The sequence below is a fragment of the Phalacrocorax aristotelis genome, chromosome W (genome assembly GCF_949628215.1).
Source record: "Phalacrocorax aristotelis chromosome W, bGulAri2.1, whole genome shotgun sequence".
Classification (NCBI taxonomy): Eukaryota; Metazoa; Chordata; class Aves; order Suliformes; family Phalacrocoracidae; genus Phalacrocorax; species Phalacrocorax aristotelis.
The window spans coordinates 10,440,131-10,459,118 of NC_134310.1; the positions used below are offsets into that span (position 1 = coordinate 10,440,131).

Sequence of the window (18,988 nt, forward strand, 5' to 3'; positions counted from 1 at the left end):
AACCTAAACCATTCTATGAGTCTGTGAGTCTATAATTCTACCTGCTCTTCTCAGATTAAGTATGTGGCTCCTGGTCCATGTGCCAGGATCTCTGCAGGGGTGAATTTTCCCTGAGGAGTCTGGTATATGTATTTGCCTCTGACTCGCAAAGAATCATTGTTCAGTCTCCCCATCTGGTCAGCATGTGTAGTTGGGGAAAACAGCAACATAGCTGGTATATGTGTCAACTGTTGCAGTATGTAATGTAACCACTGTGCCTTTGGTAAGGGCCCAATGTAATTTGCCAGGTATGGCCAGGAACAGGGCCTCATTGACTCTTCCCATAAGGCTGCTGAGGCAACTTTTTACATTTCAATACCTTACAGACTGCACACCACTGTACTAGTTCCCAAATGGCTTCCTGGGTACATGGGATTCCCTGGCTTTGAGTCCATCTATGTGTGCCGTCGATACCCATGTGCCCAGATTTTTTGTGGGCCTATTTAGAAAGGGTTTCCTCATCAGGAGAGTCATGGTTTAACCCCAGCCAGCAACTAAGCATCACACAGCTGCTCACTCACTACCCCCACCCCAGTGGGGGGGGAAGGGAATCGGAAGAGTAAAAGTGAGAACACTTATGGGTTGAGATAATTGAAATAAAATATAATAATAATAATAATAATAATAATAATAATAATTGCAATGAAAAGGAAAACAATTAAAAGAGAGCGAAATAAAACCCAGGAAAGACAAGTGATGCAAATGAAAAACAATTGCTCACCACCAACTGACCAATGGCCAGCCTTTCCCCAAGCAGCAGCCCCCCTAGCCAGCTTTTCCCTAGTATATATACTGCGCATGACGTCATATGTTATCAAATATCCCTTTGGCCAGTTTGGATCAGCTGTTCTGGCTGTGTCCCCTCCCAGGTTCTTGTGCACCTGGCAGACCATGGGAAGCTGGAAAAGTCCTTGACTAGTGTAAGCAAAACTTAGCAACAACTGAAACAGTGTGTTATCAACATTATTCTCATATTAAATCCAAAACACAGCACTATACCAGCTACTAGGAAGAAAATTAACTCTATCCCAGTGTCATGGTTTTAGCTGGGATAGAGTTAATTTTCTTCACTCTAGCTGGTATAGTGCTGTGCTTTGAAATTAGCATGGAAAAAAAAACCTGTTGAGATAACACACAGATGTTTAGGCTGTTGCTGGGTAGCGCTTATACTAGTCAAGGACATGTCTAGCCTCCCATGCTCTGCTGGGTGCACAAGAAGCTGGGAGGGGAGGGGGCACAGCTAAGAGAGCGGATTCAAACTGACCAAAGGGACATTCCATATCATGTAACGTCATGCCCAGTATGCTACCTGGGAGGGGCTGGCCGGGGGAGGGAGCAATCGCGGCTCGGGGACGGGCAGCGTCGGTCGGCGGGTGGTGAGCGGTTGTATCGTTTGTGTTTCTGGTTCTTTTTTCCTGTTTTCCCTTTCCCTTCCTTTTCCCTTTTATTATATTAACATTATTGTCATTATTATCATAATCATTACTATTATTATTATCATTTTATTGTAATCATTAAACTGTGCTTATCTCAACCCACAAGTTCTTTTGCTCGTCCGATTCTCTTCCCCATCCCACGGGGGGGGGGGGGGTGAGCGAGCGGCTGCGTGGGGTTCAGTTGCCAGCTGAGGCTGAACCACGACAGTCTATTTTTGGCGCCCAACGTGGGGCACGAAGGGTTTTAGATAATAACAGTTGCTGGTCACAGCATTGATTCATCTGCTCTCAGTATTAGTTTGTCCAGTCTTTACCATGCTGATTGTAAAGTACATGTTAAAACTTGCTGTTGGTTTTGTCAGTTTGCTGTGCTCTGCAGTGATTAGAGATATTTTGCCTAGGAGACTTGTTATTAAAACACTGGGCTTGACTGTTATCGGTTATTTAGGTCTTGCATGGAAGCCGTTACTGTACTACAGCTACCACCTCATGGAGGCAATTAGCAATTATACCTCCTCCTCTGAGAAGTTTTTTATGGAGGAAATACAGAACGGCACCGTAGCTACCATCTTATGTAATGTCTCCTCCTTCATTACAACAACTTTTCAGTATCTTGAACATCCTTATGTAGTTAAGATACATCTGTTGATATTGCTTTGGCAGGTGGTATCAGATCTGTCTAAGTTTAGTAAGCAAGTTAAGAATATAATCCAGAGATCTGTCCCAAGGCTCGATAGCTATGCGTGGCAGGGTATGTGGGAAAGTATGGGCAAATGCCTAAGACGGTGGGCACCCCCCGTGGTGTGGGACTTCACCCCTGAACAAGTGCAGAATCCTGAAAAATTAGTAGAACGTTTGGAGGAAGTATGTTGTCACCCTGGCAATTCCAGAGAGATACAAATCACTGCAATGTGCTGGGGTCTGGCTTATGCCTATCGAGCCCTATTTATCACTATTCACTACCCCCAAGGGAAAGAGAAGGGAGCTACTCCAACCCCTGTGACAAGCACTGCGGCCACTCAAACCCCCACGACAGACACTGCAGCTACTCCAACCCCAGTGACGAGCACCGTGGCCACTCAAACCCCCACGACAGGCACTGCAGCTACTCAAACCCCAGTGCCAAGCATTGCAGCTAAACCAGAGGACCAACCTGTGCCAGTATCGGTTGCCCCTATATGCAAGAAGAAATCATAGAAGAGAAGGTCAACTCGTTTAGAAAGAGATTACGAGGAACCAGGGCCATCACGAGAAGAAAAGGAGGAAGAGGAAGAATGTGTACAAGAAACGGACACTACCCGATCTCTATCCTTGAGTGAGTTGCGGGATATACGGAAAGATTTCGGGCATCATTCAGGTGAGCACGTTATCACCTGGCTGCTCCGATGCTGGGATAATGGGGCCAGTAGTTTGGAATTAGAGGGGAAGGAAGCCAAACAACTGGGATCCCTCTCTAGGGAAGGGGGCATTGATAAAGCAATTGGAAAAGGAACACAAGCCCTCAGCCTCTGGAGGCGGCTCCTGTCCGCGGTGAGAGAGAGGTATCCCTTCAAAGAAGATATGGTATTTCGCCTAGGAAAATGAATGACCGTGGAGAAAGGCATTCAGCATCTAAGGGAATTAGCCGTGCTTGAGGTGGTTTATGGTGACCTGGACGATCAACGGTCCTCCAAAGATCCAGATGAAGCTGAGTGCACACGACCCATGTGGCGGAAGTTTGTACGGAGCGCACCATCCTCGTATGCAAACTCATTGGCAGTGATGTCCTGGAAAGATGACGAGACACCAACGGTGGCTGAGTTGATTGATAGACTCCGGGAATATGAAGCGAATCTCTCTTCCTCGCTCGTCTCTGCTGTTGAGAAACTGTCCCGAGAGGTCCAGCAACTCAAAGAAGATAGGTCCTACTCCCCACCAGTATGGACCAGTATCTCAGCCATTAGGAGTAATCGTCCCTTGGCTCAAGAGAAGGGATACACACGACGGGGCACCCTATGGTTTTACCTGCGTGATCACGGAGAGGACATGAAGAAGTGGGATGGAAAACCTACCTCAGCCTTAGAGGCATGGGTACGTGAGCTGCAAGGGAGAACAATTACTCAGGGGAGTTTCTCCAGGAGAGCTGCTGCTCCAGTTTCCCGTAAGCAATTCTCCAGACAGAGGAGCAGAAGTGCTGATGTCCTGACTGATCTTAACAGAGACACCCGTGATTCATATTTACCGGAAGTGAGTGATGAATACTATGATCAGGACTAGGGGGGCCCTGCCTCCAGCCAGGTGGAAGAAAGGGATAACTGGGTTTACTGGACTGTGTGGATCCGATGGCCTGGCACATCCGACCCACAGGAATATAGAGCTTTAGTGGACGCAGGCGCGCAGTGTACCTTAATGCCATCAAACTATATAGGGGCAGAACCCATCAGCATTGCTGGAGTGACAGGGGGATCCCAAGAGCTAACTGTATTGGAGGCCGAAGTGAGCCTCACTGGGAATGAGTGGCAAAAGCACCCTATTGTGACTGGCTCAGAGGCTCCATGCATCCTTGGCATAGACTATCTCAGGAGAGGGTATTTCAAGGACCCAAAAGGTTACAAGTGGGCTTTTGGTGTAGCCGCCTTGGAGACGGTGGAAATTAAACAGCTGTCTACCTTGCCCGGCCTCTCGAAGGACCCTTCTGTTGTGGGGTTGCTGAAGGTCAAAGAACAACAGGTGCCGATCGCCACCACAACAGTGCACCGGCGGCAATATCGCACCAACAGAGACTCTCTGATCCCCATCCATGGGCTCATTCGTCGACTGGAGAGCCAAGGAGTCATCAGTAAAACCCACTCACCCTTTAACAGTCCCATATGGCCAGTCCGGAAGTCTAACGGAGAGTGGAGACTAACAGTAGACTACCGTGGCCTGAACGAAGTCACTCCACCGTTGAGTGCTGCTGTGCCAGACATGCTAGAACTTCAATACGAACTGGAGTCCAAGGCAGCCAAGTGGTATGCCACAATTGATATCGCTAATGCATTCTTCTCAATCCCTCTGGCAGCAGAGTGCAGGCCACAGTTTGCTTTTACTTGGAGGGGGGTCCAGTACACCTGGAATCGACTGCCCCAGGGGTGGAAACACAGCCCTACCATTTGCCATGGACTGATCCATAATGCTTTGGAACAAGGTGGAGCTCCCAAACACCTTCAGTACATTGATTACATCATTGTGTGGGGCAATACAGCAGAAGAAGCTTTTGAGAAAGGAAAGGAAATAGTCCAAATCCTCCTGAAAGCTGGTTTCGCCATAAAACAAAGTAAAGTTAAGGGACCCGCACGAGAAATCCAGTTCTTGGGAATAAAATGGCAAGGTGGTCATCGTCAGATCCCCATGGATGTGATCAACAAAATAGCAGCCATGTCTCCACCAACCAGCAAAAAGGAAACACAAGCTTTCTTGGGCATTGTGGGTTTTTGGAGAATGCATATTCCACACTACAGTCTGATCGTAAGCCCTCTCTATCAAGTGACCCGGAAAAAGAATGATTTCAAATGGGGCCCTGAGCAACAACAAGCCTTTGAACAGATTAAACGAGAAATAGTTCATGCAGTAGCTCTTGGGCCAGTCCGGGCAGGACAAGATATAAAAAATGTGCTCTACACCGCAGCCGGGGAAAATGGCCCTACCTGGAGCCTCTGGCAGAAAGCACCAGGGGAGACCCGAGGTCGACCCCTAGGGTTTTGGAGTCGGGGATACAGAGGGTCCGAAGCCCGCTATACCCCAACTGAAAAAAGAGATATTGGCAGCATATGAAGGGGTCCGAGCTGCTTCAGAAGTGGTTGGTACTGAGGCACAGTTGCTCCTGGCACCCCGACTGCCGGTGCTGGGCTGGATGTTCAGAGGGAACGTCCCCTCCACACACCATGCAACTGATGCTACGTGGAGTAAATGGGTTGCACTGATCACCCAGCGGGCTCGAGTAGGAAACCCCAGTCGCCCAGGAATCTTGGAAGTGATTATGGGCTGGCCAGAAGGCAAAGACTTTGGAATATCACCAGAGGAGGAGGTGACATGTGCTGAAGAAGCCCCACTGTATAACACACTGCCAGAAAAGGAGAAGCAGTATGCCCTGTTCACTGATGGGTCCTGTCGCCTTGTGGGAAAGCACCGGAGATGGAAGGCTGCTGTATGGAGTCCTACACGACAAGTTGCAGAAACTGCTGAAGGAGAAGGTGAATCGAGCCAGTTTGCAGAGGTAAAGGCCATCCAGCTGGCCTTAGACATTGCTGAACGGGAAAAGTGGCCAGTGCTCTATCTCTATACTGACTCCTGGATGGTGGCAAATGCCCTGTGGGGCTGGCTGCAGCAGTGGAAGCAGAGCAACTGGCAGCGCAGAGGCAAACCCATCTGGGCTGCCGCACTGTGGCAAGATATTGCTGCCCGGGTAGAGAACCTGGTTGCAAAGGTACGTCACGTGGATGCTCACGTCCCCAAGAGTCGGGCCACTGAAGAACATCGAAACAACCAGCAGGTAGATCAGGCTGCCAAGATTGAAGTGGCTGAGGTGGATGTGGACTGGCAACATAAGGGTGAACTATTTCTAGCTCGGCGGGCCCATGACACCTCAGGCCATCAAGGGAGAGATGCAACATACAGGTGGGCTCGTGATCGAGGGGTGGACTTGACCATGGACGTTATTGCGCAGGTTATCCACGAATGTGAAACATGTGCTGCAATCAAGCAAGCGAAGCGGGTAAAGCCTCTGTGGTATGGGGGACGATGGCTGAAATATAAATATGGGGAGGCCTGGCAAATTGACTATATCACACTCCCACAAACCCGCCAAGGCAAGCGCCATGTGCTTACAATGGTAGAAGCAACCACCGGCTGGCTGGAAACGTAGCCTGTCCCCCACGCCACTGCCCGGAACGCTATGCTGGGGTCTCGAAAAACAAGTCCTGTGGCGACATGGCACCCCAGAGAGAACTGAGTCAGACAATGGGACTCATTTCCGAAATAACCTCATAGACACCTGGGCCAAAGAAGACAGCACTGAGTGGGTGTATCACATCCCCTATCACGCACCAGCCTCTGGGAAAATCGAAAGATACAATGGACTATTAAAGATGACACTGAGAGCAATGGGTTGTGGAACATTTAAACACTGGGATACACATTTAGCAAAAGCCACCTGGTTAGTCAACACGAGGGGATCTGCCAGGCGAGCTGGCCCTGCCCAATCAGAATCCTTACGTACTGTGGAAGGGGATAGAGTCCCTGTAGTGCACATAAAAAATATGCTGGGCAAGACAGTCTGGGTTATTCCTGCTTCCAGCAGAGGCAAACCCACTCGTGGGATTGCGTTTGCTCGAGGACCTGGGTGCACTTGGTGGGTGATGCGGGAGGATGGAGGAGTCCGGTGTGTACCTCAGGGGGATTTAATTTTGGGTGAAAACAGCCAATGAACTGAATAATATGCTGTTAATTGCTATATGATGTTGTATGTCATCACTACTATGGTTGCATCAATGGAATGTTATCATGGTGGGAATCTCCCAGTTAATAATAATAGCAAATGAACTTTCAATGGAACCGAGCAAAGTGCAGCAGTGAGAGAACAAGAACTACCAGTGCAGCGGTGATGGAACAAGGACTGACATGCAACAATCTGACCCCACACGCACCGCCTCTCTGAAGGACCCTTACAATAGATGAAACCCAATGTCATGGACTAAATGAACTCAATGGACATTTCACAGGCATTTTACAGGGGTGGTCCATAGACTAGGGGAATGATAAATGAAAAATCTGTATAGATATATATATATATAGTTAAAGGATGAGAAGATGGATAGGGATTATTGAATTTGTACTGAATAGTATGGGACCTGAGCATGATGTCAATGTTATGGAATAAGGGGTGGATACTGTCATGGTTTCAGCTGGGATAGAGTTAATTTTCTTCACTCTAGCTGGTATAGTGCTGTGCTTTGAAATTAGCATGGAAAAAAAACCCTGTTGAGATAACACACAGATGTTTAGGCTGTTGCTGGGTAGCGCTTATACTAGTCAAGGACATGTCTAGCCTCCCATGCTCTGCTGGGTGCACAAGAAGCTGGGAGGGGAGGGGGCACAGCTAAGAGAGCGGATTCAAACTGACCAAAGGGACATTCCATATCATGTAACGTCATGCCCAGTATGCTACCTGGGAGGGGCTGGCCGGGGGAGGGAGGGAGCAATCGCGGCTCGGGGACGGGCAGCGTCGGTCGGCGGGTGGTGAGCGGTTGTATCGTTCGTGTTTCCGTGGTTTTTTTCCTGTTTTCCCTTTCCTTTCCTTTTCCCTTTTATTATATTAACATTATTGTCATTATTATCATAATCATTTATCATTATCATTTTATTGTAATCATTAAACTGTGCTTATCTCAACCCACAAGTTCTTTTGCTCGTCCGATTCTCTTCCCCATCCCACAGGGGTGGGGGGGGGTGTGAGCGAGCGGCTGCGTGGTGTTCAGTTGCCAGCTGAGGCTGAACCACGACAGTTGCTAAGGCAACAGATTGGCCAGTGGTGATGGCGGGAAACTTCTTGGCTCAGAAGGCGCTGAAGCATGAAAACTGGGGGAAAGGTCATTCCGGCAGGGGAAGAGTGCGACCACCGACCCAATTCAGGACCAAAAAGACTTCCCCCCCCCCCCCGCACCTGTAAAGAGCATGCGTGCTAATCTATATGGCAAGCGTGGCTAATTTAAATACGGCTGACCAACGGCAAGTGAGATACTTATCACTGACCAATGAGTGTAAACTTAGGCATGTTGTTACTAATTGTTACTATAAACCCTGTATTATTGTATGACGGTATGCACGTTAGGCGGAAGGATCCCCCGTGCATCCAGCGCTGCTTGCTTGTCTCTATTCAATAAATTGTAAACTTTAATTGAAATTCCGTTTAAGGCTATATTAATTATAACAATAATGAATATGTGTATCTTTTATCGGAAAACTAATATACTTAACCTGCACATTTAGATCTGATGGTGTGCAAGTTAGGAGAAGCGATCCTCCTTGCACCCAGCACTGCAACAAACATACCTGCTTTATAACTCTCCGTGAGTTGTAGAGTTTGTTTCCATGCCTCACTTGAAGACTGGAGAAATGGGCTGAGAGGACAACAAAGGGAAGTGCAAAGTCCTGCACCTGAGGAGGAACAACCTCATGCACCAGTATATGCTGGGGGCCACCCAACTGGAAAGCAGATTTGCAGAAAAGGACCTGGGGGGCCTGGTGGACACCAAGTTGAACATGAGCCAGCAAAGAAGATATAGTGAACCTGACGGGAAGACCACTGTACATCTAGGAGTTAGTGATCCACATAACAGCCTGAGTAGGACCAGGCCTGTGCTGTGCTATGCTGCATGTACAGCATGGCCTTCAGGCTTGTGTTGTTTTGCACAAATCTCTTGGCCACAGGATAAACTGGTATAAACTTGGTACTGGTGATTACACCACCTGCGTGGCCTTGCCTTTATCTAACAGTGCAGCAAGACGTTCTCATGAGAACACAGTTTCTGTTTTAACAGTAAAAATCACGGAGTTGTTTCCTCATAAGAAAAGCCTATAATGGCTTGAATGACCAATATGGGAGAATCTCTGCTATGGACTGTGTCTGTATGGTATGCTACATGTGGATTGGGGGTCTGTTCAATGCTACGCTGCTCATGGTTCCCAGCATCTAAAGAGATGTAAGATTATCTATGCTACTGTCTCTATTATGAAGGGACTGAAGCATCTCTCCTATGAAGAAAGGCTGAGAGAGCTGGGACTGTTCAGCCTAGAGAAGGCACAGGTGGGATCTTTTCAATGTATATAAATACCTGAAGGGAGGGTGCAAAGATGACGAAACCAGGCTCTTTTCAGTGATGTCCAGTGACAGGACAAGAGGCAATGGGCACAAATGGAAAAACAGGAGGTTTCCTCTGAACATACAGAAAAACTTTTTTACTGTGAGGGTGGCTGAGCACTGGAACAGGTTGCCCAGGGACATGGTCCTGGGCAACCAGCTCTAGGTCACCCTGCTTGAGCAGAGGGGTTGGACTAGATGACCTCCAGAGGTCCCTTCCAACCTCAACCATTCTGTGATTCTATGACTTCTGTAGTCTCATATGCAAAAAACCCTGTATCTGTCAATATATAAAATATTATATGATTAAAGGTTAAAACTTTCTTAACTATCACAAAAACAGAATAAAAGCCTTTTTGAAAAAAGAAGCTATTAAATCCAAGACAATGTTTAAATATAGGACTCTTGTTTGAAAGAATAAAATAGAGTTTTTCAGGCTGCAAAAGTAATCTTCAACACAGTGCAAGTACAGACAAGGAGACAATGAGAGGTTTGAAGATCAGGAGATGGAGAGATTTCACAGAATGATACAACAAAGATAATTTTTTCTGTATTAGCATTTTGTATAAACTGAAAGGTAACAACAATATGGAACAACATGTAAAGGAAAGTGGAGAGGAGGATATTGCAGAACAGAAAATAATAGTCTGCCTAAGAATCTGAAATACCAGTAACAAGAAAGTATAAATTTTAAAAATACCATATAACAAAATAATGTAAAATATGCCCTTAATATCATAGGTGGGAAGAGGAAACCGATAACAAATCTGAATGAATGGGAAGATCCTTGCTAGCTATTCCTATAGTAGAGAGATCACTCAAAATGTCTCCCATTGAAACACTAGTTCCAAACTAATAGGTGCCAACTCAGCATGGCAATTAAAAGATGTTGGAACCATGACAGCATATATAAAAATGGATAGCAAGTATCAGGTTTTCAGCTCCATAATCAGTTCATATGACTCACACTAGACAGATTCTCAGTGTAATGACTGTAATGAGTTTCTGATATTGGATTCTCAGCAATATAAACAGAAATTAGAACATCTCAAAGGACCTGTGCCCTTAGAAACAGAGTCAGCAGGGCATATTTAAAGACATTTATATGTGATACGGCATTTCTTTTGTACCTAGCTTATCAGTAACAGTTCTCACACTGGATCCGGATGATGTAGGTATCTAGCTAGCATAGATACAGATCATACATACCATTTTGACTAGCAGTTTACCCAGACCTTTGGATATAACAAGTGTTGACTCAAATCTGAAGCTCTTATTGCCACTTCATTTGTATCTAAAATCATTTCAATGAGCAAGTAATCAGTCTTGGCAAAGAATCTTTGGCACTGGTAAAACTGATCTAGCATTTTCATTAGGGAATAAACATTAAGCAATGGTTCAGAGATTCTGGATCTTCATCATAAGCTCCAGACAAATCTAGAAATCTAAATGTTATTTAATGCTGTAACTGTACAATTTCAAGGAAATAGAACACAACCACACTGACACCTTGGAACTGATTACCCAAACACAAGACTGATGGTGATACAAAGACTATCCAAAATGGACAGTGGACTGGTTCATAAAGCAGTTTATTAATGCCACATTAGAGGCACTAGATTTGATTGACCCACATTAAAGAAAGAACCTAAGCAACAAGTATATTAGCTTGGAGTCGCATTTGAGTCACTAGAACTACCCTATAAAATATGTGTGTATACATATACCCTCAGAATCTTCTGCAAGAGTATGTGAGTGATCACAGCAGATTCTGTTCTCCAAGACATTCTAAACCTCAATGTTAAGAGGCACCATATGATTCTATATGCAAAAGCCACTTAGTGAAGAAACAAACTTTGTTAATCTGAACAACACTGAATGAAAACTTACATCTTAATAACTACCTCAATCCAGCAGAAGTATGGATCTCAAAATTTATACACAAAGAAAGTAAACATAGTTTTTGACCCCAACTCAAAACCAGTGACAACTAGGATATCGTTTTTGCAACTCAAGGAAAAAGTAAAGTATCTTCAGCTACTTCATTTGATGAATAAATACTTCAAAATCATTTAACCATGCAGTTTGTGATCATATCTTTCGCAGTAGCTCAAAGTAACTAATATCTGGGTTGCAAATGTTCATTCTGAAAAAAATCCTTACTTTCAAATTCACAAAATAATTCTTGCTATTTCTCAGCTAATATGCCCATTATAGTTATTAAGTATCAACAACAGGACCACCAGAAGGTTTGCAGTTTTAACAAAACCAACACTGAATCTAAGCACTATAGTTAATGCATTTTAAATCAGGTAATGGAAGTAATTCAAGTCCTTGTCACTAAAATCCTAGGTTAAAAATTAACAAGAGAAATATTAACATATAAAAATATGTATGTAAGAATATTTTACATATGAAGCTAAATTTTATTTGGCCTAATGTTAATTTTGCAAAGTACAACCTTATTCCTTTGCAATTTTGAGGCTCAATCCTGTATTGAGGCAACTTGTTATTACCAAGCATTCCAAACCCTCAGGTGAGCAAAGTCCCTCACAAGTCTGTTTGCAGGATCATGAGCTTCCAAATGTGAATAATAAAAAAGACAAGACCTGAAAGTCAAACAGTGAATTCTCTTTCCTGCAGTATATTTTTGAAACTACTCTTACCCCAATGGTAAACTGTTCATTCAGAGCCAGAAAGAGAACATTAAAGAGGTAGCATGTTGGCAGTGAGTATAAAAAGTTTGAAAGAGATTATAAATATACAGTAAAATGTCCTCCAAAATGTATTTATTTCACAGAGTTATCAATGATTTAGGTTTGAAGGGGCGTCTCAAGGTCTCTGAGTCCAACCCTCACTCAAAACAGATCCAGTTAGAGTAGATTGCTCAGGGCTTTGTCCAGTCAAGGTTTGGATATCTCCAGGGATGGAGATCCCATAACTTCTTTGGGCCCCTGTTACTGGAACAGTTTGATTAACTGTATGAGGATTTTTTTATTCTTATACCTAACTGGAATATCCCATGTTCCAACTTGTCTCCATTGCCTCTCATTCTTCCACTGTGCACCTCTAAGAGCCTGGCTCTTTTTTTTTTTTTCTACGTGCTCCCATTACATAGCTGAAGACAGTAGTAAGAGCTCCCTGAGCCTTCTCGTCTTACAGCTGAACAAACCCAGTTCTCTCCAAGTACATCATGTGTTCCATCCCCTTGATCGTCTTGGTGACCCTCCACTGGACTTGCTCTATTATGTCTGTCTTGTATGTCCAAGTCACAGGCATTATTTTGACTCACTAAAATCAAAATGTGATGTATTTAACTTTAGAGGTATAATGACTCCAGAAGAGGAGGCATCTATCTGTTTAACTTGACAACAGTAAAAGCAATGACCAGGACAGAACTTGAAGTATATCACTTGTACATCACTTGATATATCAGAGGGTTGTGCTGCCATTCAGAGGGATCTCAACAGGCTTGAGAAATGGGCTGAGAGAAATCTCACGCAGTTCAACAAAAGGAAATGTCAATTATTGCACCTGGAGCAAAATAACTCCAGGCATCAGTACACACTGGGGGCCCACCAGCTGGAAAGCAGCTTGTCAGGAAAGGCCCTTGGAGTCCTGGTGGATACACTGAGCATGAGCCAGCAATGTGCCCTTGTGGCAAGAAAGGCTAACAATATCCTGGGCTGCATAGTGCTGCCAGCAGGTGTAGGGAGGTGATCCTTTCCCTCTACTCAGCACTGGTGAGGCCACACCTGGAGCCCTGTGTCCAGTTCTGGGCTCCCCAGTAAAAGAGACATGGACATACTGGAGGGAGTCCAACGAAGGGCCACTAAGATGATTAAGGGACTAGAGTGTCTGTCCTATGAGGAAAGGCTGAGAGAGCTGGGACTGTTTAGCCTAGAGAAGAGAAGGCGCGGGGGGGATCTTATCAATGTGTACAAATATCTGAAGGGAGGGTGCAAAGAGGACCAGAGCCAGGCTCTTTTCAGTGGTGTCCAGCGACAGGACAAGAGGCAATGGGCACAAACTGAAACACAGGTGGTTCTGTCTGAACATAAGGAAACACTTTTTACTGCGAGGGTGGTTTCAACCCAGTTTTCAAACTGGAACAGGCTGCCCAGAGAGACTGTGGAGGCTCTATACATAGATATATTCAAAAGCTGACTGGACACAGTCCTGCTCTAGGTGACTCCGCTTGAGCAGGGATGCCGGAATAGACCCTCTCAAATGGTCCCTTCCATCCTCAATGACTGTTATTCTGTGACTTGTAAAATATAAGATTTTAAATGATAATAAATTCAGACTATATAAGCACATTGAAACTTGACTTCCATAAACATTCTAAAATTCAGATGCAATTAATATGAGATAAGAATATTCTTTAAGAAAAATTTATTTTAAAATTTATTCTAAAAACAGTAACACATAGCAAATTAGATATTGGAAAGTAGTAATTTTTGCTTACTCATATTTTCATAAGTACTAATTTTAGGATCAGAAACAGAAACCACTTTTCATCTTTATAAATGTTAAAATAAGCTATTAGTGATTTGACTAAATGACATACCACTTCATCTTCAAATCCTCCAGCTAATACAAGCGAATAAGCTCCATCATTACTGCGTCCATGAATTCCACCAACATGGGGTCTGTGAACACCTGCTTCACTCACCTTGAGTATTAAAAAAGAACAAATTTTAAAATAACTTTTTGAAACAACTGGCCTTATGCAATAATTTTTTCTGGTTAAAAATTATTTACATAAGTATCTTTGTGTAATAGTTTTGCCATGGAAGGAAATAATTTTATGATTTTCAAAGATTTTTTAAAAGGAAAAAAAAACACAAAAGAAAGGACATCCAATGAAAAGAAAGGACAATATAAAACAGTGCTGACACAAAGATGAATAGGTGCACTTTGCCCCTTAGAAAAAATCTTCATGATTCTTGCCATAAGCAACATTTCAGACCAGATTCACGGTTCCTTAGACCAACACAAAGAAGATATAGATTATCTTTCTAATTCAGTAGTATTTTAAAACTTAAAAGTTAACCAGCTCAGGAAAATGCAATCACATTTACAGCCTTCCTTCATCTCTGAAGATTTTATCTTTTTCCAGTTCTGCCCAACCCCTGTACTCCCCCCCCTTTACATATGTTATAAAATTTTGCATTGCTTTGCTATTGTCATAAGGACATCAAAAAGGATGTGGACAGGCTGGAAGGGGTCCAGAGAAGGGCCACCAAGATGATCAAAGGACTGGGAAGCCTGCCATATGAGGATAGGCTGGGAGAACTGGGTTTGTTCAGCCTTGAGAAAAGGAGGCTTAGAGGGGATCTCATCACCATGTACCAGTACTTAAGGGGTAGCTACAAAGAAGATGGGGACTCCCTTTTTACAAGGAGTCACATGGAGAGGACAAGGGGGAATGGACATAAATTGCTCTTGGGGAGATTCCGATTGGACACCAGAGGGAAATTTTTCACATTGAGGACAGTCAACCATTGGAATAATCTCCCCAGGGAAGTGACTGACTCGGCCACGTTGGGCACCTTCAAGAGTCGTCTGGACAGGGTGCTGGGCCATCTTGTTTAGACTCTGCTCTTCCCAGAAAGGTTGGACTAGATGATCCCTGAGGTCCCTTCCAGCCTGTGATTCTGTGATTCTGTGATATAATAGTCATCAAACTGCATCAAACCAGAGTTCCAGCTAGCCAAATATCCAGTCTCTGACAACAAATAAAACCAGATAGCTGGTCAGTGTGAAAATTGACTGTGCAAATGCACAATGATATTTACATGTAAATTTGCTGTTTCCAGCTATGTGTGGCTGTCATGGTTTCGACTGGGACAGAGATAATTTTCTTCACTCTAGCTGGTATAGTGCTGTGTTTCAGACTTAGTATGAGAATAATGTTGATAACACACAGATGTTTTAGTTGTTGCCAAGTAATGCTTATACTAGTCAAGGACTTTTCCAGCTTCCCATGCTCTGCCGGGTGCACAAGAAGCCGGGAGGGGAGGGGGCACAGCCAAGAGAGCTGATCCAAACTGGCCAAAGGGATATTCCATATCATATGACGTCATGCCCAGTATATTAACTGGGGGGAGTTGGCCGGGGCGGGCAGTGATTGCGGCTCGGGGACTGGTGGCATTGGCCGGTGAGTGGTGAGCGGTGAGCGGTTGTATCACTTCTTTTTTTTCCCCCAGGTTTCATTTCTCTCTCGTTATATTTATATTATTATTATCATCATCATCATCATCATTATAATTGCCGTTATTACTATTACTATTTTATTTTAATTATTAAACTGTGCTTATCTCAACCCACAATTTTTCTTGCTTTTGCCCTTCTGATTCTCTCCCCCATCCCACTGGGGTGGGGGGAGTGAGCGAGTGGCTGTGTGGTGCTTAGTTGCTGACTGGGGCTAAATCACAACAGTGGCTTAGATTTCCTTAGCCAAAGGCATAGTCTTTGCATCTCATCAAAGAGAAGTCAACCAATGGTTATTAATTTATCTACTTGAATTCTGAACTCTTGTACACTCTTAGCTTTCACAATATCCTACAGGAAAGAGTTTATAGTATTGCTGCATATTGCTTGAATTAGTACTGCTTCCATTCGTTCTTAATCTAGCACCTGATCATTTCATTTGTTGCCCTCTCCTTTTGCATCAAAAAAGAACATACATTTGTTCCCTATTCACCTTCAATTTTAATAGACCTCTGTAGCATACAATCCTTCATACAATTTTTGTATGGAAGCCATTCTATACCTTTAACCATCCTTGTTCTTCATAATTATATTGTTTTTCCACCTTTCTTAATAATTCCTAACATTTGATTTACCTTTCTGACCACTACTGAGCACAAAGATGACATATTTAGAAAATTATCTATTACAAGTTATCTTTCCTAAGTGATAATAATTAGCTGCAAGCCCTTTATCAGCTGTGAAAAGTTATGATTTTTTCCCCCTCATCTTTACTATCCATGACAACTTAGCATTGTCACTTAACTGTCAGTTATTCGTCAACTTTTCCACACCATTTATGAACATGTTGAACAGCACAGGTCTCAGTACCATTCTGTTCTCTCCCATTCCATTAAATGTCATTTCATTAATTCCTCTCTCCCTTCTTTCATTTTCATGAGATATCCAGAATTTGACTTAAAATTTAGATTTCTGCCATTTGGATGCTGTATCCAGAAACAGTTCTAAGTCAATTTCCTTCTAGGAAAAAGAGAGTTGTAAGCCTTCGAACTACATAACCACTCATAATATATAATACATCACATTTAAATAGTCTTAAGAAGCTTGTTGCATGAAAAAAGGAAGAAAACCATGAGACAGAATTTACAGCATTTTCCTTCTAAATTCTCATAAGTCTGCTAAGAACTCTTTTTCATACAAAAGAACAATCAAATCAGAAATAAAAGTGTAACTTTTTACACAGAAAAATGTTGATCTTATTTAAAAGTATGTAGTTAATATGTAGCCATTATTAAATAATTATGTACAAATGATAACTCTTCTTTCGAACATCTGTGCCCTACATTATAAGTCTTATCTGCTTAATTTTCTGGGAAAAACAAACCTCTTTACTTATATTCCTGTTTGCAATCAGCACTTGGAAGTCCTGGGATGTATTTGAGCTTATATGTCACCAATGGAATTCTTAAAGAGATGAAATCCTAACTTTTATTCCTGCTGATACTGGCTGATCTGGTAACAACAAAATTTGATTCAGAGATCTTGAGTTTGCAGAACTGATTTTTAAAACTTCCCCTATCTAAAAGAATATAATTTACCTGGAAACTAATTTAAAGATTAATAATTACAGAGGTACTTTTTCAGAATATAAATATATTTTGAAGTATTTATTTTAATTTTCTTCACAGAAAAGTTCTTCAAATATGGTAGGGATAAATCAAAATATCACAAAAAACCACAAGAATAGACATTATTTTTCTCAAATGAGTAGTTGTGTGTAAAAACAATTAATAATTGACATTTACACTGCAATTTTACATTAGCAAATTAATTTGCTTTGCTGTTCTCTAATGTCTGTATTTATAGTAGTGCTCACATTAGCACCAAAGTGAGACAAGTTTCAAGGAACTTTTTTAGTAGTCAGCTGTCTCACTGTGAATTCTGTTAGGGGGAGAAACTGAAAACTGTTGCTAAGGGGTAAAACCTCTGCTGTTGACCATTTTAGCCTGAAGACTTGCATGTCATACCAAACCCAGAATTATTCAGACACCCATTTTCCAATAAGAAAACCAGTTTTTTTAATAAGTGCACTCTCTGGAGGCAATGGGTGGGATGAAGACTTCAGAAAACATATTAAAAGAGGCTTTTGGTTCTTGCCATGCCCCTCCTCCCCAAGAGGAAGAAAAAGTCTCTGTCTGTTCCTCTGGTTATGGTGGGAATACTCCTGAAATATGTTGTTGTTCTCCATGCTGCTCATTCCTGCCCCCTTTGCGCTGACACCGTATTTGTATAACCACAAAGTGAAATGGATTGGGTAAATTACCTTCCCCCACAAAGGACTGTTTTTCTGCCAGATTACTTTCCAATATAGTTTATCATATGACCTGAGAAACATTTGTGACAGAAAACAGAAGGGACAGTACAAGAAGTGGACATGGCTGGGTGGACTACTTCTTTCAGTAGTCAATACTGGCTTGTATTAGTTTGAAACATTCATTAGCCTAAAGTAAGGTGCTGGTGCCAGTTGTGTATGACCCAAAAGGAACAGGTAATCGATTTATAGTGATACAATCAGAGGTGGCTCTTGCCTTGGGGATAGTGGGTTTTATCCCCACCAGAATTTTAGAACCCTCAGTAAAATCTTATTTCTTTCCTGTACTAAGTATGGATAGCATGCACACTAGCACTAAGCCTGGCACCACAACATATTGGAAGAGAAGTATGCACTGAAACAGGAACTATATTGCACCTGCACAGTAGCCTTCAGTGTGGATCCCGACCAGCTAATAAGCATTAGAGACACCACTGGATACAGACAAATATTTTCTGAATTCTATAATCTATATCCATAAGTGGGATGGATTGGTTCATGTTCCATAGCAGTAGACTTCATAAAATATTAAACTTCCTCTTATTATTTCAGTTGGGAGTTTAACATGCAAGATATAAGTCCATCCTAATTATAGCAGGTTCCCCTTTAAAAATAGTAAGAACTATTTTTACAATTGTAATTAAGTTGTATTTTCAAATCAGTATACTTCAAATTCCACAATAGTTGGCAGTTTTGAATATTAGAATTAAAACATACTCTCTACACTTATTCCTAGTGAACAAGACAATTACCAATACAAAAATAATTTTTGTGCCCAAACTATACCTATTACTCAGGTTTATTTCAATTACAAATTTAAAAACATACCTGAACTCTGAATTTCCAGGTTGTCCCAACAGGGACACCAGGTATAGGACCATAGTGATTAGAAGGGACAATAGTGCATTCCTTAGTGCGACCAACACAAGCCATGCCCTAAAAAACACATCAGAGAGAATTATTTTTATCATATCTAAAATAATGTATAAATGCTGATGCAGGTACCAAGACATCCAACCATTATAGTAAATACTTCAAAATATATTAATA

The 18,988-nt window shown here is 42.7% G+C and overlaps 1 protein-coding gene across 1 annotated transcript in view; it reads right to left on the minus strand.

Annotated features, from left to right (window-relative positions):
• The window catches only part of LOC142049489 (E3 ubiquitin-protein ligase UHRF2-like), an 80,499-nt gene that overhangs the window by 36,242 nt on the left and 25,269 nt on the right, over nucleotides 1-18,988 (minus strand). Inside the window, exons 5-6 of the mRNA XM_075077250.1 lie at nucleotides 18,767-18,874; nucleotides 13,922-14,026 (exon numbers count right to left, since the gene is read on the minus strand). Coding sequence (XP_074933351.1) covers nucleotides 13,922-14,026; nucleotides 18,767-18,874 — 213 coding nt within the window. The remainder of the gene's footprint in view (nucleotides 1-13,921; nucleotides 14,027-18,766; nucleotides 18,875-18,988) is intronic.